Raw genomic sequence first — 25,949 nt, forward strand, 5'->3', positions numbered from 1 at the left:
ATCTGCATATGTCCGGAATATTGAAGGCTAAACTGATATTATGGTAATAGAGATGTAAGAGTATTCAGAGACAAGGCATTGTGAAAACCGAGATGGCCTTTGCAATACTGAAAGATATTGATTACAGTGGTCAAGGTAAGAATTGTCTGCTGCTTGACTGAAATATGATTTATCAGAGTGAAGGTTAAACATTGACAATTGACTGGCATTTTAAGTACCTGTTGTTTCACTTGTTGAGGCTAAAGTGTTTGAAGATGTGGTTACAGTCGTAGATGGGACTGTTGAGATGCTGTCTTCTGATGTTGAAGGTGATGACGATGGTGTAGCTGTTGATGTTAAAAGAGTTGTCAGTTAAAGAAAGCAATAATGCTCCTGTTGATAAGTTCAATAATATGAATGAACAAACATGACTGACATGAGAATAGTGGATTCGTTTGGTCCTTATTATGGGACTGCTCCGGATCTTAATGTTAATCACGACACTTTGTATTTTAAATAGGAGGTTACAAGACTTTTTTTCCATTTACAATAATGTGTGCCATTACAGGAAGTATAGACTTGGCTGGTTTGTTTTCATTATTGAGTTTACAACATACCAGTGGCCATCACTGGTTGCATTTTGTTTTTGGAAAGAAGTTTTAATCAACGTCTATAATTTATCCCACCAATAATATTGGATTGCTAGATTGCAACAGATTATACCTGTTGATTCTGGTGTTGTAGTTGCTGGGGAAGTGGTCACAGTAGTGATTGCCTCTGTGGAAGTGCTTCCTTCCGAGGTTCCAGAAGATGTCACATATTCTAATCATAAAAATGTCAGCAATCAGTGTAAAACCCACACAAGTATCACCATAAATTGTAAAAATACATAACAATGTCACTGAATTGAACTGAATTTGTTTGACCAACGTATTGTTCACAAGAACAATGACAATGCAATCATATTGTTTGCATTGAAAGTGAATGAGATGCTTATATTTTCCCACTGAAGGAGCTTCTATGGTGTATGATGCACAATCTCAAGTTTCAATAATCTTTTGAGTTCTAGAAATGGCAGTTGCTGGGGTGAAGTGCTTCACCTGTGGGATGTGGGAAATCTGTGACACTTCAAGTGTCCCGGACAACTACATCTGCAGGAAGTGTTCCCAATTGCAGCTCCTCACAGACCGTATGGATCGGTTGGAGCAGCAACTGGATGCACTTAGGAGCATTCAGGTGGCAGAAAGCATCATTGACAGGAGTTTTGGAGACATGGTCACAGCCAAGGTACAGACAGATAGATGGGTGACCGCTAGAAGGGGCAGGCAGTCAGTGCAGCAATCCCCTGTGGCTGTCCCCCTCTCTAACAGGTATACCATTTTGGATACTGTTGTGGGGGATGGCCTATCAGGGGGAAGAGACACCAGGATGGTATGTTGCCTCCCTGGTCCTCTGATCGGGTACCGGACATTCTGAAGGGGGAGGGAGAACAGCCAGAGGGCATGGTACACATTGGTACTAACGACACAGGCAGGAAGAGTGACGAGGTCCTGCAGCGGGAGTTCAGGGAGTTAGGCAGAAAGTTAAAAAACAGGACCTCTAGGGTTGTGATCTCAGGATTACCTTCTGTGCCACGTGCCAGTGAGGCTAGAAATAGGAAGATAGTGCAGCTGAACACGTGGCTGAACAGATGGTGTGGAAGGAAGGGTTTCCGATATCTGGATCAGTGGGATCTCTTCCAGGGCAGGTGGGAAGGACTATCTACATATTGTCTCAGGAAGCCCTCCTGGGTGCACCTTACACATTCTGCACCATCCGAACCCCTAGCACTAAGTGATTCCCAGTCAATATAGGAAGAGTTAAAATCACCCACCACAACAACCCTATTGCTTTTACATCTTTCCAAAATCTGCCTACATAACTGTTCCTCAATCTCCCGCTGGCAATTGAGAGGCCTATAGTAAACCCCCAACATTGTGACTGCACCCTTCCTATTCCGGAAGGACGGGTTGCATCTAAACTGGAGGGGCACCAATATCCTGGCTGTGAGGTTTGCTAGTATTACTTGGGAGGGTTTAAACTAGTATGGCAAGGGGGTGGGAACCAGAGCAATAGGTCAGCAGGTGAAATAAATGACTGGGAACCAGTGAATATGGCCAGTAGGACCAAGAGGAAGGGCAGGCAAGGAGAAATTACTGAACACAGTGGGACTGGGGGTCTGAAATGCATTTGTTTCAATGCGAGAAGTATAACAGGCAGATGAGCTTAGAGCTTGGATTAGTACTTGGGACTTTGATGTTATTGCTATTACAGAGATTTGGTTGAAGGATGGACAGGATTGGCAGATAAACATTCCAGGATTTAGATGTTTCAGGCAGGATAGAGAGGGATGTAGAAGAGGTGAGGGAGTTGTACAGCTTGTTAAGGTGAATATCACAGCTGTACGACAGGAGGACACCTCGGTGGGCTCAGGCAACGAGGCAATATGGGTAGAGCTCCGGAATAGGAAGGGTGCAGTCACAATGTTGGGGGTTTACTATAGGCCTCCCAATTGCCAGCGGGAGATTGAGGAACAGTTATGTAGGCAGATTTTGGAAAGATGTAAAAGCAATAGGGTTGTTGTGATGGGTGATTTTAACTTTCCCTATATTGACTGGTAATCACTTAGTGCTAGGGGTTTGGATGGTGCAGAATTTGTAAGGTGCATCCAGGAGGGCTTCCTGAGACAATATGTAGATAGTCCAACTAGGGAAGGGGCAATACTAGACCTGGTATTAGGGAATGAACCCAGCCAGGTGGTCGAAGTTTCAGTATGGGAGCATTTTGGGAAAAGTGACCATAATTCAGTAAGTTTCAAGGTACTGGTGGATAAGGATAACAGGAGTCCTCAGGTTAAAGTGCTTAATTGGGGGAAGGCTAATTATAACAATATTAGGCAGGAACTGGGGAATCTAGACTGGAGGAGGATGTTTGAGGGCAAATCAACAACTGACATGTAGGGGGCTTTCAAACGTCAGTTGATAAGAATTCAGGACCAGCATGTTCCTGCTAGGATGAACGCTAAGCATGGCAAGTTTCAAGAACCTTGGATAACGAAGGATATTGTAAGATTAGTCAAAAAGCAAAGGGAAGCATTCATAAGGGCTAGAAGACTGGGAACAGATGAAGCCCGTGGAGAATATAAAGAAAGTAGGAAGAAACTTAAGCAAGGAGTCAGGAGGGCTAAAAGGGGTCATGAAAAGTCACTGGCAACCAGGATTAAAGAAAATTCCAAGGCCTTTTATACATATGTAAAAGGCAAGAGGGTAGCCAGGGAAAGGGTAGACCCACTCCGGGACAGAGGTGGGAATCTGTGTGTGGAGCCATAAAAAATGGGAGAGATACTAAATGAATACTTCTCATCAGTATTCACCAAACAGAAGGACTTAGCAGTCGATTTGTCTAGGGAAGAGTGTGTAGATAGCCTGGATCATGTTGAGATCAAAAAAGAGGTGTTAGGTGTCTTGAAGAATATTAAGGTGGATAAGTCCCCAGGGCCAGATGGGATCTACCCCAGAGTACTGAGGGAGGCAAGGGAGGAGATTGCTGGGGCCTTGACAGAAATCTGTATCCTCACTGGCTACAGGTGAGGTCCCAGAGGACTTGATGTTGTTCCATTGTTTAAGAAGGGTAGCAGGGATAATCCAGAAAATTACAGGCCAGTGAGCCTTACGTCAGTGGTAGAGAAATTATTGGAGAAGATTCTTCGTGACAAGATTTACTACCATTTGAAAACAAATGGGCATATTAGTGAGAGGCAGCATGGTTTTGTGAAGGGGAGGTCATATCTCACTAACTTGATCGAGTTTTTCGAGGAAGTGACAAAGATGATCACGATGGAAGGGCAGTGGATGTTATATATATGGATTTCAGTAAGGCCTTTGACAAGGTCCCTCATGGCAGACTGGTACAGAAGGTAAAGTCGCACGGGATCAGAGGTGAGCTGGCAAGATGGATACAGAATTGGCTTGGTCATAGAAGACAGAGGGTAGCAGTGAAAGGGTGCTTTTCTGAATGGAGAGCTGTGACTAGTGGAGTTCCACAGGGATCAGTGCTGGGACCTTTGCTGTTTGTAGTATACATAAATGATTTGGAGGAAAATGTAATTGGGCTAATTAGTAAGTTTGCAGAGGACACTAAGGATGGAGGAGTTGTAGATAGTGAAGAGGATTGTCAAAGGATACAACGCGATATAGATCGGTTGGAGACTTGGGCGGAGAAATGGCAGATGGAGTTTAATCCGGACAAATGTGAGGTATTGCATTTTGGAAGGTCTAATACAGGCAGGAATTATACAGTAAATGGCAGAACCCTTAAGTGTATTGACGGGCAAAGGGATCTGGGTGTACAGGTCCACAGGTCACTGAAAGTGGCAATGCGGGTGGGTAAGGTAGTCAGGAAGGCATATGGCATGCTTGCCTTCATCGGCAGGGGTATTGAGTATAAAAGCTGGGAAGTCATGCTGCAGCTGTATAGAACATTGGTTAGGCCACACTTGGAATATTGCGTGCAATTCTGGTCACCACATTACCAGGAAGATATGGAGGCATTTGATAGGGTGCAGAGGAGGTTTACCAGGATGCTGCCTGGTCTGGAGGTTATTAGCTATGAGGAGAGGATGGAGAAACTTGGATTGTTCTCACTAGAGCGACGGAGATTGAGGGGCAACTTGATAGAAGTTTACAAAATTATGAGTGGCATGGACAGAGTAGATAGTCAGAAGCTTTTTCCCAGGGTGGAAGAGGCAACTATTAGGGGACATAGATTTAAGGTGAGAGGAGAAAACTATAGAGGAGATGTGCGGGGCAAGTTTTTTACGCAGAGGATAGTGAGTGTCTGGAATTCGCTGCCAGAGGAGGTGGTGGAAGCAGGTACGATAGTGGTGTTTAAGAGGCAGCTTGACAAATACATGAATACGATGGGAATAGAAGGATAAGACCCCGGAAGTGCAAAATGTTTTAGTTGACGGGCAATATGATCGGTGCAGGCTTAGAGGGCCAAAAGGCCTGTTCCTGTGCTGTACTTTTCTTTGTTGTTTGTTCTTGTCAAAGTCTGTCATGAGACTAGTTACAACCATTATTAGAAAGAATAGGAAAATCGCTGCATGAGTGTGTTTATTGATTTTGTTTAGGCATTAAATATTGATTGAAGAAGTGACAGGTGTTGTGACAAGAAGCACAATCACACCTGTGGTTTCTGAGTTTCCATTCATTCTGTGAGATAGGAATAATGAATTGAAAATTTGAGAAGATTCAAACATGTTGATAGATCTGCAGATACCCAGAATATTGATGGCTAAAGCGATATTATGGCAATAGAAGTGTAAGGGTATTCGGAGAGAAGGAATTGTGAAAACCAAGATGGCTTTTGCAATACTGAAAAATATTGATTGCAATGGTCAAGGTAAGAATTGTCTGCTGCTTGTTTAAAATATTATTTATCAGAGTGAAGGTTGAACATTGACAGTTGGGTAGCATTTTAAATACCTGTTGTTTCACTTGTTGAGGCTGAAGTGCTTGAAGATGTTGTTACTGTTGTAGATGGTTCTGTGGAGCTGCTTTCTTCTGAAGTTGAAGGTGATGATGAGAATGTAGCTGTTGATGTAAAAGAGTTGTGAGCTAAAGAAAATACTAGTGAAGATTGTTGGTTGCATTTTGTTTTCTGAAACAAGGTATTGTAATTTATCCAATCAATAATATTGGATTGCTAGAATGCAATAGATTATACCTGTTGATTCTGGTGTTGCAGTTGCTGGCAAAGTGGTCACAGTAGTGATGGCCTCTGTTGAAGTGCTTCCTTCCGAGGTTCCAGAAGATGTCCCATCTTCTAGTCATGGAAATGTCAATAAACAGTGTAAAACCCACACAGTATCACCATAAATTGTAAAAAATGCATAACAATGTCACCGAATTGAACTGAATTTATTTGACCAATGCACGGTTCACAAGAACAATGAAAGTGCAATCATACTGTTTGCATCGAAAGTGAATGAGATGCTTATATTTTCCCACTGAAGGAGCTTCTATGGTATATGATGCACAATATCAAGTTTCAACAATCTTTGAGAACCTTGTCAAAATTGTCTGTCTTGAGACTAGTTACAGCCATTATTAGAAGAAATAGGAAAATCACTGCATGAGTGTGTTCATTGCTTTTGTTTAGGCATTAAATATTGATTGAAGAAGTGACAGGTGTTGTGACAAGAAGCACAATCACACCTGTGGTTTCTGAGTTTCCATTCATTCTGTGAGGTAGGAATAATGAATTGAAAATTTGAGAAGATTCAAACATGTTGACAGATCTGCAGATACCCAAAATATTGATGGCTAAAGCGATATTATGGCAATAGAAATGTAAGCGTATTCGGAGAGAAGGAATCGTGAAAACCAAGATGGCCTTTGCAATACTGAAAAATATTGATTGCAACAGTCAAGGTAAGAATTGTCTGCTGCTTGTTTAAAATATGATTTATCGGAGTGTAGGTTGAACATTGACAATTGTGTAGCATTTTAAATACCTGTTGTTTCACTTGTTGAGGCTGAAGTGGTTGAAGATGTTGTTACTGTTGTAGATGGGGCTGTTGAAGTGCTGTCTTCTGAAGTTGAAGGTGATGATGAGAATGTAGCTGTTGATGTAAGAGAGTTGTGAGCTAAAGACAAAGCTTTTCTTCTGGTTGATTGTACTGTAAAGCTTATCAAATGATGGGTATAAGTTCAATGACATGAATGAATAAAAAGAATTGAAGTGAAAATAGCATATTGTTTTGGTAGTCATTATGAGACTGTACCTGATCTCACATTTGAGCACTGCATATTGTATTTTAAGTAGGTTGTTACAAGACTTATATATATTTATTATAAGGTTTACCATTTCTGGGAGCATAAACTTGGCTGGTTTCTTTTCATTCTTGAGTTTATAAAATACCAGTGAAGATCGTTGGTGGCATTTTGTTTTCTGAAAGAAGGTATTGTAATTTATCCAATCAATAATATTGGGTTGCTAGATTGCAATAGATTATACCTGTTGATTCCGGTGTTGTAGTCGCTGGGGAAGTGGTCACAGTAGTGATGGCGTCTGTTGAAATGCTTCCTTCCGAGGTTCCAGATGATGTCACATATTCTAAGCACAGGAAAGTCAATAAACAGTGCAAAGCTCATGGGCATCATCATAAAATGTGTAAAATAAAACAACAATATCACTGAATTGAACTGAAACTGTTCAATCAATGAATTGTTCACTAGAACAATGATTATACATATGTGCTACATTGGAAATCCTACATGCTCCTGGTGGTCTGGTTGGCCATGTGTGCAGGAGGTGCCTCCAACTGGAGCAACTTGAGCTCCTGGTTTTGAAGCTTGAGCAGCACCTGTGTGCACTACAGTGCATTCACGTGGCTGAGAGGTTTGTGGATAGCATGTTTCAGGACGTGTTCACCCCGCAACCCAAGGAAGTGCAAGCAGAGAGGGAATGGTGACCGCCAAGCAGGAGAAGGGGACAAGGCAGGTAGTGAAGGAATGCCCCAGCTGCATCTTTCTCGCAAACTGTTTCTCGGCCTTGGGAAATGATGAGTGTGATGGATTCCTCTGTGGAGGCCAACCAAAGCCAAAGCCATAGCACTGTGGGTGGCCCAGCTGCTCAGGGGGTGGGGAAGAATTGTGGAAGGGGATTTGTTAGCGAGAGGAGTAGACAGGCGGTCCTGTGGCCGTAGGCCTGACTCCAGGATGGTATGTTGCCTCCTGGGTTCCAGGGTCATGGATGTCACGGAACTACTGCAGGGCATTCTGAAGGGATAGGGGGAACAGCCAGAGGTCGGGGTCCATGTTGGGACCAATGACATAGGAAAAAGGAGAAATGAGGTCCTGCAAGCAGACTTTAGGGAGTTAGGTAGGAAATTGAAAAGCAGGATTTCAAAGATAGTAAGCTCCAGGTTATTCCTGGTGCCATGCGGTAGTGAGTATAGGGATAGAAGGATGGCACAGATGAATATGTGGCTGGAGAGATAGTGCAAGAGGGAGGGCTTTAGAGGGAGCAGCTATTTGCAGATAAAACTGTGTAAGAGCAGTGGGAGACTTTGAAGGAGGACATAGCGAGAGTACAGGGCAAATATGTTCCCATAAAGACAAACTGGAGGGACCAAGTCCGGATCAAGGGACATAAAGGTTAGGACTAAGAAAAAAAGAGAAGCTTATGGCAGATACCAAGGGCTCAATAAATCAGAGTAATAGAGGAGTATAAAAAGTGCAGGGGGAACTTAAAAAGGAAACCAGGAAAGCTAAGAGAGTGCATGAGAAAGCATTAGTGGGTAGAATAAAGGAAAACCCAAAGGGTTTTGCAAAAATGTAAAGAGCAAGAGAAGAACTAGGGAAAGAGTGGGGCCAATTAGGGACCATAGAGGTAATCTGTGTGTGGACTGGAAGACGTGGGAACAGTCCTCAATGAATACTTTGCGTCGGTCTTCACAATGGAAAAGGACAACGCAGGTATAGACATCAGGGTGGAGGACTGTGAAATATTAGAGGAAATTAACATAGAGAGAGAGGAGGCACTAGTGGGCTTAGCGGCCTTAAAAGTGGATAAATCTTAAGGCCCGGATGAGATGTATCCCAGGCTGCTGAGGGAGGCAAGGGAAGAAATATCAGGGGCCCTGGCAGTAATTTACAAATCCTCTCTGGTCACAGGTGAGGTGCCGGAGGACTGGAGGACTGCTAACATTGTCCCATTATTAAAAAAAGGAGGAAAGGATAGACCAAGAAATTACAGGCCAGTCAGTCTAACCTCAGTGGTGGGGAAGTTACTAGAAAGAATTCTGAGGGGCAGAATATAGCTGCATTTGGAGAGACACGGATTAATTAAGGATAGTGAGCATGGAGTTGTTAGGGAAGGCTGTATTCGACAAATTTGATTGAATTTTTTGAGGAGGTAAGCAGGGGCAGAATTTTTCTGTCGGCGTGCTGGGGGTGGAGCCCGCTCGCCGATGTGAAAATGATACGGGATGACGTCGGGGGTGGGGGGGGATCCACCGACATCATCCCACTCCATTTAAATTTTCAGGAATGCGGGGGGACAGCGAAATCAGATGTCCACCCGCCGACCTGTCAATGGCTAATTGAGGCCATTGACAGGAGCATTAAGCCATTTAAAGGAGCTGCCCATCCAACCTTAAGGCTGGTGGGCAGGCCAGGAGCCCCAGTGGGCTTTTGAAAAAACACTGGTGGGATGAGGTTTCATGGTCTGTTTTAAAAAAGTTTAATAAAGTTTTTGTAATATTTAATTAACATGTCCTGTCTCATGTGACATTTCGCACATGTGCGAAAGAACGCACTCTGACAGTTGGGGAATCCCTCCGCCCACCGCACAGGAAGTGCACTTGGGGACGGCTAACACGGCAAGGGATTACACTATGAATGGGAGGACCCTGGAAAATACTGAAGATCAGAGGGACCTTGGTGTGTATATCCACAGGTCCCTGAAGGTAGCACGGAAGGTAGATTAGGTGGTTAAGAAGGCATATGGGATACTTGCATTTATTAGCCAAGGCACAGAATACAAGAGCAGGGAGGTTATGCTGGAGCTGAATAAAACACTAGTCAGCTCACAACTGACTCAGAGACAAGGCATCATGAAAACATAGCCTTTACAATACTGAAAAATATTGATTACCAATGGTCAAGTAACATTTGTCTGCTGCTTTGTTAAAATTTGATTTATCAGAGAGAAGGTTGAACATTGACAATTGGGTAGCATTTTAAATACCTGTTGTTTCACTTGTTGAGGCTAAAGTGGTTGAGGATGCTGTTACTGTTGTAGATGGGGGTGTTGAGGTGCTTTCTTCTGATGTTGAAAGTGTTGATGATGATGTAGCTGTTGAGGTGAAAAGATTTGTGAACTAAAAAAACATTTGATCCAGTTCATTGCACTATAAGGCTATCAAATGATGAAGATAATTTCAATGACATGAATAAACAAAAATTATTGACATGAAAATGGTGTATTGGTTTGATATCCAGTATGTGACTGTGCCAGATCTTATAGTTAAGCAGTACATGTTGCATTTTAAGTAGGTTGTTACAAAATGTATTTCTATTTATCATAAGGTTTACTTTTACAGGGAGCATAAACTTGGCTGCTTCCTTTTCATTCTTCAGTTCACAAAATACCACTGAAGATCATTGGTTGTATTGAGTTTTCTGAAACAAAGTATTGTAATGCATGCAATCAATAATATTGGATTGCTAGATTGCAATAGATTATACCTGTCGATTCTGGTGTTGTAGTTGTTGGGGAAGTGGTCACAGTAGTGATAGCCTCTGTTGAAGTACTTCCTTCCGAGGATCCAGAAGATGTCCCATATTCTAATCATAGAAATGTCAGTAATCAGTGAAAAGCTCTTATACGTATCGTCATAAGATGTGTAAAATAAACTATAATGTCACTGAATTAAGCTGAAAATGTTTGATCAATGCTTTCTTCAGGGGAACAATGAGTAGAAAATCATATAGTTTGCATTTGGAATGAATGAGTTGCTTATATTTGGCCACTGAAGGGGCTTTATTGATAGATGATGCGCCATATCAAGTTTAAATGAACTTTAACAACTCGTCAAAGTTGTCTGTCATGAGACAAGTTACATCCATTATTAGGGAAAATAGGAATATTACTGCGTAAGCTTATTTACTGATTTTGTTTTGGGTCAAATATTGATTGGAGAAGTGACTGTAGCTGTTGTGACAAGAAGCACAATCACACCTGTGATTTCTGAGTTTCTATTCATTCTGTGAGATAGGAAAAAGAGAATTGAAAACTTGAAAAGATTCAAAACAATTTGATAGATCTGTATATGTCTGGAATATTGATGGCTAAACTGATATTATGGATATAGAAATGGAAGGGTATTCAGAGACAAGACATCGTGAAAACAGAGATGACCTTTGCAATACTGAAAGGTATTGATTACAATGGTCAAGTTAAGAATGGTCTGCTGCTTATTTAAAATATGATTTATCAGAGTGAAGGTTAAACATAGACAATTGGCTAGCATTTTAAATACCTGTTGTTTCACTTGTTGAGGCTAAAGTGGCTGCAGATGTGGTTACAGTCGTAGATGGAGCCTTTGAGGTGCTGTCTTCTGATGTTGAAGGTGATGATGATGATGTATCTATTGATGTTAAAAGAGTTGTCAGTGAAAGAAAGCAATAATGCTCCTGGTGATTGCAGCATTGCAGAAAGAAAAGTTCAATGACACAAATGAACAAACATGACTGCAATTAAAATAGTGAATTGGTTTGGTACTTATTATGAGACTGCACCAATCTCAAAGTTAAGCACTACACGTTGTATTTTAAGTTGGTTGTTACTATCCTTATTTCTATTTACTATAATGTGTACCATGACAGGGAGTATAAGCTTGGCTGGGTTGTTTTCATTTTTGAGTTTACAACGTACCAGTGACTATCATTTCATTTTGTTTTCGGAAAGAAGTTTTAATCAACATTTGTAATTCAGCCCACCAATAATATTGGATTGCAAGATTGCAACAGATTATACCTGTTGATTCTGATGTTGTAGTTGCGGGGGAAGATGCCACACTAGTGATGGCCTCTGTTGAAGTTCTTCCTTCCAAGGTTCCAGAAGATGTCCCGTATCCTAATCATGGAAATGTCGATAAACAGTGTAAATCCCACACAGTAATCATCATAAATTGTGAAAAATGAACAACAATGTCACTGAATTGAACTGAATATATTTGACAAATGCATTGTTCATGAGCATAATGATAATGCAATCATATATTATGCATCTAAAGTGAAGGAGGTGCCTATATTTTCCCACTGAAGGAGCTTCCATGATATATGATGCATGATACCACATTTCAATAAACTTTAAGCACTTGGCAAAGCTGTCGATCATGAGACTAGCTATATCCATTTTTAGGAAAACTAAGAATATCGCTGCATGAGTCTGCTTATTGATTTTGTTTAGGCATCAAATATTGATTGAAGAAGTGACTGGAGGATTTGTGACAAAAAACAAAATTACACCTGTGACTTCTGAGTTTCTATTCATTCTGTGAGTTAGGGATAAGTGATTTGAATATTTGAAAGGAATTCAAACATGTCGATAGATCTGCAGATGTCTGGAATATTGATAGTTAAACTGATATTATGGCAGTAGAAATGTAAGGGCATTCAGAGATAAGGAATAGTGAAAACCAAGATGGCCTTTAAAATGCAGAACATTATTGATTGCAATGCTCAAGTAAGACATATCTGCTGCTTTGTTAAAATTTGATTTATCAGAGTGAAGGATGAACATTGACAATTGGGTCACATTTTAAATACCTGTTGTTTCTCTTGTTGAGGCTAAAGTGGTTGAAGATGCTGTTACTGTTGTAGATGGGGCTATTGAGGTGCTTTCTTCTGATGTTGAACGTGATGATGATGGTGAAGCTGTTGAGGTGAAAAGAGTTGTGAGCTAAAACAAACATTTCATCCAGTTCATTGCACTATAAGGCTGTCAAATGATGAAGATAATTTCAATGACATGAATAAACAAGAATGATTGACATGAAAATGGTGTATTGGTTTGATATTCATTATCAGATTGTGCCTGATCTTACATTTAAGCAATACGTGTTGCATTTTCAGTAGGTTGTTACAAAACGTATTTCTATTTATCATCAGGTTTACTTTTACAGGGAGCATAAACTTGGCTGCTTCCTTTTCATTCTTCAGTTCACAAAATACCACTGAAGATCATTGGTTGTATTGAGTTTTCTGAAACAAAGTATTGTAATTCATGCAATCAATAATATTGGATTGCTAGATTGCAATAGATTATACCTGTCGATTCTGGTGTTGTAGTTGTTGGGGAAGTGGCTACAGTAGTGATAGCCTCTGTTGAAGTACTTCCTTCCGAGGATCCAGAAGATGTCCCATATTCTAATCATAGAAATGTCAGTAATCAGTGAAAAGCTCTTATACGTATCGTCAAAAGATGTGTAAAATAAACTACAATGTCACTGAATTGAGCTGAAAATGTTTGATCAATGCTTTCTTCAGGGGAACAATGAGTAGAAAATCATATAGTTTGCATTTGGAATGAGTGAGTTGCTTATATTTGGCCACTGAAGGGGCTTTATTGATAGATGATGCGCCATATCAAGTTTCAATGAACTTTAACAACTCGTCAAAGTTGTCTGTCATGAGACAAGTTACATCCATTATTAGGGAAAATAGGAATATTACTGCGTAAGCGTATTTACTGATTATGTTTTGGGTCAAATATTGATTGCAGAAGTGACTGTAGCTGTTGTGACAAGAAGCACAATCACACCTGTAATTTCTGAGTTTCTATTCACTCTGTGAGATAGGAAAAAGAGAATTGAAAACTTGAAAAGATTCAAAACAATTTGATAGATCTGTATATGTCTGGAATATTGATGGCTAAACTGATATTATGGATATAGAAATGGAAGGGTATTCAGAGACAAGACATCGTGAAAACAGAGATGACCTTTGCAATACTGAAAGGTATTGATTACAATGGTCAAGTTAAGAATGGTCTGCTGCTTATTTAAAATATGATTTATCAGAGTGAAGGTTAAACATAGACAATTGGCTAGCATTTTAAATACCTGTTGTTTCACTTGTTGAGGCTAAAGTGGCTGCAGATGTGGTAACAGTCGTAGATGGAGCCTTTGAGGTGCTGTCTTCTGATGTTGAAGGTGATGATGATGATGTATCTATTGATGTTAAAAGAGTTGTCAGTGACAGAAAGCAATAATGCTCCTGGTGATTGCAGCATTGCAGAAAGAAAAGTTCGACGACACGAATGAACAAACATGACTGCAATTAAAATAGTGAATTGGTTTGGTACTTATTATGAGACTGTACCAATCTCAAAGTGAAGCACTACACGTTGTATTTTAAGTTGGTTGTTACTATCCTTATTTCTATTTACTATAATGTGTACCATGACAGGGAGTATAAACTTGGCTGGGTTGTTTTCATTTTTGAGTTTACAACGTACCAGTGACCATCATTTCATTTTGTTTTCGGAAAGAAGTTTTAATCAACATTTGTAACTCAGCCCACCAATAATGTTGGATTGCTAGATTGCAACAGATTATACCTGTTGATTCTGATGTTGTAGTTGCTGGGGAAGAGGCCACACTAGTTTTGGCCTCTGTTGAAGTGCTTCCTTCTGAGGGTACAGAAGATATCCCGTATCCTAATCATGGAAATGTCAATAAACAGTGTAAATCCCACACAGTAATCATCATAAATTGTGAAAAATGAACAACAATGTCACTAAATTGAACTGAATATATTTGACAAATGTATTGTTCATGAGCATAATGATAATGCAATCATATATTATGCATCTAAAGTGAAGGAGGTGCTTATATTTTTCCACTGAAGGAGCTTCCATGATATATGATGCATGATAGCACGTTTCAATAAACTTTAAGCACTTGGCAAAGCTGTCGATCATGAGACTAGCTATATCCATTTTTAGGAAAAATAAGAATATCGCTGCGTGAGTCTGTTTATTGATTTTGTTTAGGATTCAAATATTGATTGAAGAAGTGACTGGAGGATTTGTGACAAAAAACAAAATTACACCTGTGACTTCTGAGTTTCTATTCATTCTGTGAGTTAGGGATAAGTGATTTGAATATTTGAAAGTAATTCAAACATGTCGATAGATCTGCAGATGTCTGGAATATTGATAGTTAAACTGATATTATGGCAGTAGAAATGTAAGGGCATTCAGAGATAAGGAATAGTGAAAACCAAGATGGCCTTTAAAATGCAGAACATTATTGATTGCAATGCTCAAGTAAGACATATCTGCTGCTTTGTTAAAATTTGATTTATCAGAGTGAAGGATGAACATTGACAATTGGGTCGCATTTTAAATACCTGTTGTTTCTCTTGTTGAGGCTAAAGTGGTTGAAGATGCTGTTACTGTTGTAGATGGGGCTATTGAGGTGCTTTCTTCTGATGTTGAAGGTGATGATGATGGTGAAGCTGTTGAGTTGAAAAGGGTTGTGAGCTAAAACAAACATTTCATCCAGTTCATTGCACTATAAGGCTGTCAAATGATGAAGATAATTTCAATGACATGAATAAACAAGAATGATTGACATGAAAATGGTGTATTGGTTTGATATTCATTATCAGATTGTGCCTGATCTTACATTTAAGCAATACGTGTTGCATTTTCAGTAGGTTGTTACAAAACGTATTTCTATTTATCATCAGGTTTACTTTTACAGGGAGCATAAACTTGGCTGCTTCCTTTTCATTCTTCAGTTCACAAAATACCACTGAAGATCATTGGTTATATTGAGTTTTATGAAACAAAGTATTGTAATTCATGCAATCAATAATATTGGATTGCTAGATTGCAATAGATTATACCTGTCGATTCTGTTGTCGTAGTTGTTGGGGAAGTGGTCACAGTAGTGATAGCCTCTGTTGAAGTACTTCGTTCCGAGGATCCAGAAGATGTCCCATATTCTAATCATAGAAATGTCAGTAATCAGTGAAAAGCTCTTATACGTATCGTCATAAGATGGGTAAAATAAACTACAATGTCACTGAATTGAGCTGAAAATGTTTGATCAATGCTTTCTTCAGGGGAACAATGAGTAGAAAATCATATAGTTTGCATTTGGAATGAATGAGTTGCTTATATTTGGCCACTGAAGGGGCTTTATTGATAGATGATGCGCCACATTAAGTTTCAATGAACTTTAACAACTCGTCAAAGTTGTCTGTCATGAGACAAGTTACATCCATTATTAGGGAAAATAGGAATATTACTGCGTAAGCGTATTTACTGATTTGGTTTGGGTCAAATATTGATTGCAGAAGTGACTGTAGCTGTTGTGACAAGAAGCACAATCACACCTGTGATTTCTGAGTTTCTATTCATTCTGTGAGATAGGAAAAAGAGAATTGAAAACTTGAAAAGATTCAAAACAATTTGATAGATCTGTATATGTCTGGAATATTGATGGCTAAACTGATATTATGGATATAGAAATGGAAGGGTATTCAGAGACAAGACATCGTGAAAACAGAGATGACCTTTGCAATACTGAAAGGTATTGATTACAATGGTCAAGTTAAGAATGGTCTGCTGCTTATTTAAAATATGATTTATCAGAGTGAAGGTTAAACATAGACAATTGGCTAGCATTTTAAATACCTGTTGTTTCAATTGTTGAGGCTAAAGTGGCTGCAGATGTGGTTACAGTCGTAGATGGAGCCTTTGAGGTGCTGTCTTCTGATGTTGAAGGTGATGATGATGATGTATCTATTGATGTTAAAAGAGTTGTCAGTGAAAGAAAGTAATAATGCTCCTGGTGATTGCAGCATTGCAGAAAGAAAAGTTCAATGACACGAATGAACAAACATGACTGCAATTAAAATAGTGAATTGGTTTGGTACTTATTATGAGACTGTACCAATCTCAAAGTGAAGCACTACACGTTGTATTTTAAGTTGGTTGTTACTATCCTTATTTCTATTTACTATAATGTGTACCATGACAGGGAGTATAAGCTTGGCTGGGTTGTTTTCATTTTTGAGTTTACAACGTACCAGTGACTATCATTTCATTTTGTTTTCGGAAAGAAGTTTTAATCAACATTTGTAATTCAGCCCACCAATAATATTGGATTGCAAGATTGCAACAGATTATACCTGTTGATTCTGATGTTGTAGTTGCGGGGGAAGATGCCACACTAGTGATGGCCTCTGTTGAAGTTCTTCCTTCCAAGGTTCCAGAAGATGTCCCGTATCCTAATCATGGAAATGTCGATAAACAGTGTAAATCCCACACAGTAATCATCATAAATTGTGAAAAATGAACAACAATGTCACTGAATTGAACTGAATATATTTGACAAATGCATTGTTCATGAGCATCATGATAATGCAATCATATATTATGCATCTAAAGTGAAGGAGGTGCTTATATTTTCCCACTGAAGGAGCTTCCATGATATATGATGCATGATACCACATTTCAATAAACTTTAAGCACTTGGCAAAGCTGTCGATCATGAGACTAGCTATATCCATTTTTAGGAAAACTAAGAATATCGCTGCATGAGTCTGCTTATTGATTTTGTTTAGGCATCAAATATTGATTGAAGAAGTGACTGGAGGATTTGTGACAAAAAACAAAATTACACCTGTGACTTCTGAGTTTCTATTCATTCTGTCAGTTAGGGATAAGTGATTTGAATATTTGAAAGGAATTCAAACATGTCGATAGATCTGCAGATGTCTGGAATATTGATAGTTAAACTGATATTATGGCAGTAGAAATGTAAGGGCATTCAGAGATAAGGAATAGTGAAAACCAAGATGGCCTTTAAAATGCAGAACATTATTGATTGCAATGCTCAAGTAAGACATATCTGCTGCTTTGTTAAAATTTGATTTATCAGAGTGAAGGATGAACATTGACAATTGGGTCACATTTTAAATACCTGTTGTTTCTCTTGTTGAGGCTAAAGTGGTTGAAGATGCTGTTACTGTTGTAGATGGGGCTATTGAGGTGCTTTCTTCTGATGTTGAACGTGATGATGATGGTGAAGCTGTTGAGGTGAAAAGAGTTGTGAGCTAAAACAAACATTTCATCCAGTTCATTGCACTATAAGGCTGTCAAATGATGAAGATAATTTCAATGACATGAATAAACAAGAATGATTGACATGAAAATGGTGTATTGGTTTGATATTCATTATCAGATTGTGCCTGATCTTACATTTAAGCAATACGTGTTGCATTTTCAGTAGGTTGTTACAAAACGTATTTCTATTTATCATCAGGTTTACTTTTACAGGGAGCATAAACTTGGCTGCTTCCTTTTCATTCTTCAGTTCACAAAATACCACTGAAGATCATTGGTTATATTGAGTTTTATGAAACAAAGTATTGTAATTCATGCAATCAATAATATTGGATTGCTAGATTGCAATAGATTATACCTGTCGATTCTGGTGTCGTAGTTGTTGGGGAAGTGGTCACAGTAGTGATAGCCTCTGTTGAAGTACTTCGTTCCGAGGATCCAGAAGATGTCCCATATTCTAATCATAGAAATGTCAGTAATCAGTGAAAAGCTCTTATACGTATCGTCATAAGATGGGTAAAATAAACTACAATGTCACTGAATTGAGCTGAAAATGTTTGATCAATGCTTTCTTCAGGGGAACAATGAGTAGAAAATCATATAGTTTGCATTTGGAATGAATGAGTTGCTTATATTTGGCCACTGAAGGGGCTTTATTGATAGATGATGCGCCACATTAAGTTTCAATGAACTTTAACAACTCGTCAAAGTTGTCTGTCATGAGACAAGTTACATCCATTATTAGGGAAAATAGGAATATTACTGCGTAAGCGTATTTACTGATTTTGGTTTGGGTCAAATATTGATTGCAGAAGTGACTGTAGCTGTTGTGACAAGAAGCACAATCACACCTGTGATTTCTGAGTTTCTATTCATTCTGTGAGATAGGAAAAAGAGAATTGAAAACTTGAAAAGATTCAAAACAATTTGATAGATCTGTATATGTCTGGAATATTGATGGCTAAACTGATATTATGGATATAGAAATGGAAGGGTATTCAGAGACAAGACATCGTGAAAACAGAGATGACCTTTGCAATACTGAAAGGTATTGATTACAATGGTCAAGTTAAGAATGGTCTGCTGCTTATTTAAAATATGATTTATCAGAGTGAAGGTTAAACATAGACAATTGGCTAGCATTTTAAATACCTGTTGTTTCAATTGTTGAGGCTAAAGTGGCTGCAGATGTGGTTACAGTCGTAGATGGAGCCTTTGAGGTGCTGTCTTCTGATGTTGAAGGTGATGATGATGATGTATCTATTGATGTTAAAAGAGTTGTCAGTGAAAGAAAGTAATAATGCTCCTGGTGATTGCAGCATTGCAGAAAGAAAAGTTCAATGACACGAATGAACAAACATGACTGCAATTAAAATAGTGAATTGGTTTGGTACTTATTATGAGACTGTACCAATCTCAAAGTGAAGCACTACACGTTGTATTTTAAGTTGGTTGTTACTATCCTTATTTCTATTTACTATAATGTGTACCATGACAGGGAGTATAAACTTGGCTGAGTTGTTTTCATTTTTGAGTTTACAATGTACCAGTGACCATCATTTCATTTTGTTTTCGGAAAGAAGTTTTAATCAACATTTGTAATTCAGCCCACCAATAATATTGGATTGCTAGATTGCAACAGATTATACCTGTTGATTCTGATGTTGTAGTTGCTGGGGAAGAGGCCACACTAGTTTTTGCCTCTGTTGAAGTGCTTCCTTCTGAGGGTACAGAAGATATCCCGTATCCTAATCATGGAAATGTCAATAAACAGTGTAAATCCCACACAGTAATCATCATAAATTGTGAAAAATGAACAACAATGTCACTAAATTGAACTGAATATATTTGACAAATGTATTGTTCATGAGCATAATGATAATGCAATCATATATTATGCATCTAAAGTGAAGGAGGTGCTTATATTTTTCCACTGAAGGAGCTTCCATGAGATATGATGCATGATAGCACGTTTCAATAAACTTTAAGCACTTGGCAAAGCTGTCGATCATGAGACTAGCTATATCCATTTTTAGGAAAAATAAGAATATCGCTGCGTGAGTCTGTTTATTGATTTTGTTTAGGCATCAAATATTGATTGAAGAAGTGACTGGAGGATTTGTGACAAAAAACAATATTACACCTGTGACTTCTGAGTTTCTATTCATTCTGTGAGTTAGGGATAAGTGATTTGAATATTTGAAAGTAATTCAAACATGTTGATAGATCTGCAGATGTCTGGAATATTGATAGTTAAACTGATATTATGGCAGTAGAAATGTAAGGGCATTCAGAGATAAGGAATAGTGAAAACCAAGATGGCCTTTAAAATGCAGAACATTATTGATTGCAATGCTCAAGTAAGACATATCTGCTGCTTTGTTAAAATTTGATTTATCAGAGTGAAGGATGAACATTGACAATTGGGTCGCATTTTAAATACCTGTTGTTTCTCTTGTTGAGGCTAAAGTGGTTGAAGATGCTGTTACTGTTGTAGATGGGGCTATTGAGGTGCTTTCTTCTGATGTTGAAGGTGATGATGATGGTGAAGCTGTTGAGGTGAAAAGGGTTGTGAGCTAAAACAAACATTTCATCCAGTTCATTGCACTATAAGGCTGTCAAATGATGAAGATAATTTCAATGACATGAATAAACAAGAATGATTGACATGAAAATGGTGTATTGGTTTGATATTCATTATGAGATTGTGCCTGATCTTACATTTAAGCAATACGTGTTGCATTTTCAGTAGGTTGTTACAAAACGTATTTCTATTTATCATAAGGTTTACTTTTACAGGGAGCATAAACTTGGCTGCTTCCTTTTCATTCTTCAGTTCACAAAATACCACTGAAGATCATTGGTTATATTGAGTTTTATGAAACAAAGTATTGTAATTCATGCAATCAATAATATTGGATTGCTAGATTGCAATAGATTATACCTGTCGATTCTGGTGTCGTAGTTGTTGGGGAAGTGGTCACAGTAGTGATAGCCTCTGTTGAAGTACTTCGTTCCGAGGATCCAGAAGATGTCCCATATTCTAATCATAGAAATGTCAGTAATCAGTGAAAAGCTCTTATACGTATCGTCATAAGATGGGTAAAATAAACTACAATGTCACTGAATTGAGCTGAAAATGTTTGATCAATGCTTTCTTCAGGGGAACAATGAGTAGAAAATCATATAGTTTGCATTTGGAATGAATGAGTTGCTCATATTTGGCCACTGAAGGGGCTTTATTGATAGATGATGCGCCACATTAAGTTTCAATGAACTTTAACAACTCGTCAAAGTTGTCTGTCATGAGACAAGTTACATCCATTATTAGGGAAAATAGGAATATTACTGCGTAAGCGTATTTACTGATTTTGTTTTGGGTCAAATATTGATTGCAGAAGTGACTGTAGCTGTTGTGACAAGAAGCACAATCACACCTGTGATTTCTGAGTTTCTATTCATTCTGTGAGATAGGAAAAAGAGAATTGAAAACTTGAAAAGATTCAAAACAATTTGATAGATCTGTATATGTCTGGAATATTGATGGCTAAACTGATATTATGGATATAGAAATGGAAGGGTATTCAGAGACAAGACATCGTGAAAACAGAGATGACCTTTGCAATAATGAAAGGTATTGATTACAATGGTCAAGTTAAGAATGGTCTGCTGCTTATTTAAAATATGATTTATCAGAGTGAAGGTTAAACATAGACAATTGGCTAGCATTTTAAATACCTGTTGTTTCAATTGTTGAGGCTAAAGTGGCTGCAGATGTGGTTACAGTCGTAGATGGAGCCTTTGAGGTGCTGTCTTCTGATGTTGAAGGTGATGATGATGATGTATCTATTGATGATAAAAGAGTTGTCAGTGAAAGAAAGTAATAATGCTCCTGGTGATTGCAGCATTGCAGAAAGAAAAGTTCAATGACACGAATGAACAAACATGACTGCAATTAAAATAGTGAATTGGTTTGGTACTTATTATGAGACTGTACCAATCTCAAAGTGAAGCACTACACTTTGTATTTTAAGTTGGTTGTTACTATCCTTATTTCTATTTACTATAATGTGTACCATGACAGGGAGTATAAACTTGGCTGGGTTGTTTTCATTTTTGAGTTTACAATGTACCAGTGACCATCATTTCATTTTGTTTTCGGAAAGAAGTTTTAATCAACATTTGTAATTCAGCCCACCAATAATATTGGATTGCTAGATTGCAACAGATTATACCTGTTGATTCTGATGTTGTAGTTGCTGGGGAAGAGGCACTAGTTTTTGCCTCTGTTGAAGTGCTTCCTTCTGAGGGTACAGAAGATATCATGTATCCTAATCATGGAAATGTCAATAAACAGTGTAAATCCAACACAGTAATCATCATAAATTGTGAAAAATGAACAATAATGTCACTGAATTGAACTGAATATATTTGACAAATGTATTGTTCATGAGCATAATGATAATGCAATCATACATTATGCATCTAAAGTGAAGGAGGTGCTTATATTTTTCCACTGAAGGAGCTTCCATGATATATGATGCATGATAGCACGTTTCAATAAACTTTAAGCACTTGGCAAAGCTGTCGATCATGAGACTAGCTATATCCATTTTTAGGAAAAATAAGAATATCACTGCGTGAGTCTGTTTATTGATTTTGTTAGGCATCAAATATTGATTGAAGAAGTGACTGGAGGAATTGTGACAAAAAACAAAATTACACCTGTGACTTCTGAGTTTCTATTCATTGTGTGAGTTAGCAATAAGTGATTTGAATATTTGAAAGGAATTCAAACATGTTGATGGATCAGCAGATGTCTGGAATACTGTTAGTTAAACTGATATTATGGCAGTAGAAATGTAAGGGCATTCAGAGATAAGGAATAGTGAAAACCAAGATGGCCTTTAAAATGCAGAGCATTATTGATTGCAATGCTCAAGTAAGACATATCAGCTGCTTTGTTAAAATTTGATTTATCAGAGTGAAGGATGAACATTGACAATTGGGTCGCATTTTAAATACCTGTTGTTTCTCTTGTTGAGGCTAAAGTGGTTGAAGATGCTATTACTGTTGTAGATGGGGCTATTGAGGTGCTTTCTTCTGATGTTGAAGGTGATGATGATGGTGAAGCTGTTGAGGTGAAAAGGGTTGTGAGCTAAAACAAACATTTCATCCAGTTCATTGCACTATAAGGCTGTCAAATGATGAAGATAATTTCAGTGACATGAATAAACAAGAATGATTGACATGAAGATGGTGTATTGGTTTGATATTCATTATCAGATTGTGCCTGATCTTACATTTAAGCAATAAGTGTTGCATTTTCAGTAGGTTGTTACAAAACGTATTTCTATTTATCATAAGGTTTACTTTTACAGGGAGCATAAACTTGGCTGCTTCCTTTTCATTCTTCAGTTCACAAAATACCACTGAAGATCATTGGTTGTATTGAGTTTTCTGAAACAAAGTATTGTAATGCATGCAATCAATAATATTGGATTCCTAGATTGCAGTAGATTATACCTGTCGATTCTTGTGTTGCAGTTGTTGGGGAGTTGGTCACAGTAGTGATAGCCTCTGTTGAAGTACTTCGTTCCGAGGATCCAGAAGATGTCCCATATTCTAATCATAGAAATGTCAGTAATCAGTGAAAAGCTCTTATACGTATCGTCATAAGATGTGTAAAATAAACTACAATGTCACTGAATTGAGCTGAAAATGTTTGATCAATGCTTTCTTCAGGGGAACAATGAGTAGAAAATCATATAGTTTGCATTTGGAATGAACGAGTTGCTTATATTTTGGCCACTGAAGGGGCTTTATTGATAGATGATGCGCCATATCAAGTTTCAATGAACTTTAACAACTCGTCAAAGTTGTCTGTCATGAGACAAGTTACATCCATTATTAGGGAAAATAGGAATATTACTGTGTAAGCGTATTTACTGATTTTGTGTTGGGTCAAATATTGATTGGAGAAGTGACTGTATCTGTTGTGACAAGAAGCACAATCACACCTGTGATTTCTGAGTTTCTATTCATTCTGTGAGATAGGAAAAAGAGAATTGAAAACTTGAAAAGATTCAAAACAATTTGATAGATCTGTATATGTCTGGAATATTGATGGCTAAACTGATATTATGGATACAGCAATGGAAGGGTAGTCAGAGACAAGACATCGTGAAAACAGAGATGACCTTTGCAATACTGAAATGTATTGATTACAATGGTCAAGTTAAGAATGGTCTGCTGCTTATTTAAAATATGATTTATCAGAGTGAAGGTTAAACATAGACAATTGGCTAGCATTTTAAATACCTGTTGTTTCACTTGTTGAGGCTAAAGTGGCTGCAGATGTGGTTACGGTTGTAAGTGGGGCTGTTGAGGTGCTGTCTTCTGATGTTGAAGGTGATGATGATGGTGTAGCTGTTGATGTTAAAAGAGTTGTCAGTGAAAGAAAGCAATAATGCTCCTGGTGATTGCAGCATTGCAGAAAGAAAAGTTCAATGACACGAATGAACAAACATGACTGCAATTAAAATAGTGAATTGGTTTGGTACTTATTATGAGACTGCACCAATCTCAAAGTTAAGCACTACACGTTGTATTTTAAGTTGGTTGTTACTATCCTTATTTCTATTTACTATAATGTGTACCATGACAGGGAGTATAAACTTGGCTGGGTTGTTTTCATTTTTGAGTTTACAACGTACCAGTGACCATCATTTCATTTTGTTTTCGGAAAGAAGTTTTAATCAACATTTGTAATTCAGCCCACCAATAATATTGGATTGCTAGATTGCAACAGATTATACCTGTTGATTCTGATGTTGTAGTTGCTGGGGAAGAGGCCACACTACTGATGGCCTCTGTTGAAGTTCTTCCTTCCAAGGTTCCAGAAGATGTCCCGTATCCTAATCATGGAAATGTCGATAAACAGTGTAAATCCCACACAGTAATCATCATAAATTGTGAAAAATGAACAACAATGTCACTGAATTGAACTGAATATATTTGACAAATGCATTGTTCATGAGCATAATGATAATGCAATCATATATTATGCATCTAAAGTGAAGGAGGTGCTTATATTTTCCCACTGAAGGAGCTTCCATGATATATGATGCATGATAGCACGTTTCAATAAACTTTAAGCACTTGGCAAAGCTGTCGATCATGAGACTAGCTATATCCATTTTTAGGAAAAATAAGAATATCGCTGCATGAGTCTGTTTATTGATTTTGTTTAGACATCAAATATTGATTGAAGAAGTGACTGGAGGATTTGTGACAAAAAACAAAATTACACCTGTGACTTCTGAGTTTCTATTCATTCTGTGAGTTAGGGATAAGTGATTTGAATATTTGAAAGGAATTCAAACATGTTGATAGATCTGCAGATGTCTGGAATATTGATAGTTAAACTGATATTATGGCAGTCGAAATGTAAGGGCATTCAGAGATAAGGAATAGTGAAAACCAAGATGGCCTTTAAAATACAGAACATTATTGATTGCAATGCTCAAGTAAGACATATCTGCTGCTTTGCTAAAATTTGATTTATCAGAGTGAAGGTTGAACATTGACAATTCGGTCGCATTTTAAATACCTGTTGTTTCTCTTGTTGAGGCTAAAGTGGTTGAAGATGCTGTTACTGTTGTAGATGGTGCTATTGCGGTGCTTTCTTCTGATGTTGATGGTGATGATGATGGTGAAGCTGTTGAGGTGAAAAGGTTTGTGAGCTAAAACAAACATTTCATCCAGTTCATTGCACTATAAGGCTGTCAAATGATGAAGATAATTTCAATGACATGAATAAACAAGAATGATTGACATGAAGATGGTGTACTGGTTTGATATTCATTATGAGATGGTGCCTGATCTTACATTGAATCAATGCGTGTTGCATTTTCAGTAGGTTGTTACAAAACGTATTTCTATTTATCATAAGGTTTACTTTTACAGGGAGCATAAACTTGGCTGCTTCCTTTTCATTCTTCAGTTCACAAAATACCACTGAAGATCATTGGTTGTATTGAGTTTTCTGAAACAAAGTATTGTAATGCATGCAATCAATAATATTGGATTGCTAGATTGCAATTGATTATACCTGTCGATTCTGGTGTTGTAGTTGTTGGGGAAAGTGGTCACAGTAGTGATAGCCTCTGTTGAAGTACTTCGTTCCGAGGATCCAGAAGATGTCCCATATTCTAATCATAGAAATGTCAGTAATCAGTGAAAAGCTCTTATACGTATCGTCATAAGATGTGTAA

At 38.1% G+C, this 25,949-nt stretch overlaps 1 protein-coding gene and 1 long non-coding RNA gene across 2 annotated transcripts in view; both read right to left on the reverse strand.

Annotated features, from left to right (window-relative positions):
- Window positions 1–25,949, reverse strand: part of LOC121287205 (serine-rich adhesin for platelets-like) — an 85,100-nt gene that overhangs the window by 1,148 nt on the left and 58,003 nt on the right. Inside the window, exons 56-67 of the mRNA XM_041204870.1 lie at window positions 12,861–12,959; window positions 12,360–12,467; window positions 11,566–11,664; window positions 11,069–11,176; window positions 10,275–10,373; window positions 9,775–9,882; window positions 7,039–7,137; window positions 6,536–6,643; window positions 5,746–5,844; window positions 5,505–5,612; window positions 703–801; window positions 219–326 (exon numbers count right to left, since the gene is read on the reverse strand). Coding sequence (XP_041060804.1) covers window positions 219–326; window positions 703–801; window positions 5,505–5,612; window positions 5,746–5,844; window positions 6,536–6,643; window positions 7,039–7,137; window positions 9,775–9,882; window positions 10,275–10,373; window positions 11,069–11,176; window positions 11,566–11,664; window positions 12,360–12,467; window positions 12,861–12,959 — 1,242 coding nt within the window. The remainder of the gene's footprint in view (window positions 1–218; window positions 327–702; window positions 802–5,504; window positions 5,613–5,745; window positions 5,845–6,535; window positions 6,644–7,038; window positions 7,138–9,774; window positions 9,883–10,274; window positions 10,374–11,068; window positions 11,177–11,565; window positions 11,665–12,359; window positions 12,468–12,860; window positions 12,960–25,949) is intronic.
- LOC121292709 lies at window positions 24,526–25,813 on the reverse strand. The gene is made up of 3 exons (XR_005946316.1): window positions 25,787–25,813; window positions 25,286–25,393; window positions 24,526–24,590 (listed from the first exon to the last, which is right to left on the reverse strand). It is a non-coding gene; the product is annotated as an uncharacterized LOC121292709 (long non-coding RNA).

Source organism: Carcharodon carcharias, chromosome 2, assembly GCF_017639515.1.
Source record: "Carcharodon carcharias isolate sCarCar2 chromosome 2, sCarCar2.pri, whole genome shotgun sequence".
Taxonomy (NCBI): Eukaryota; Metazoa; Chordata; class Chondrichthyes; order Lamniformes; family Lamnidae; genus Carcharodon; species Carcharodon carcharias.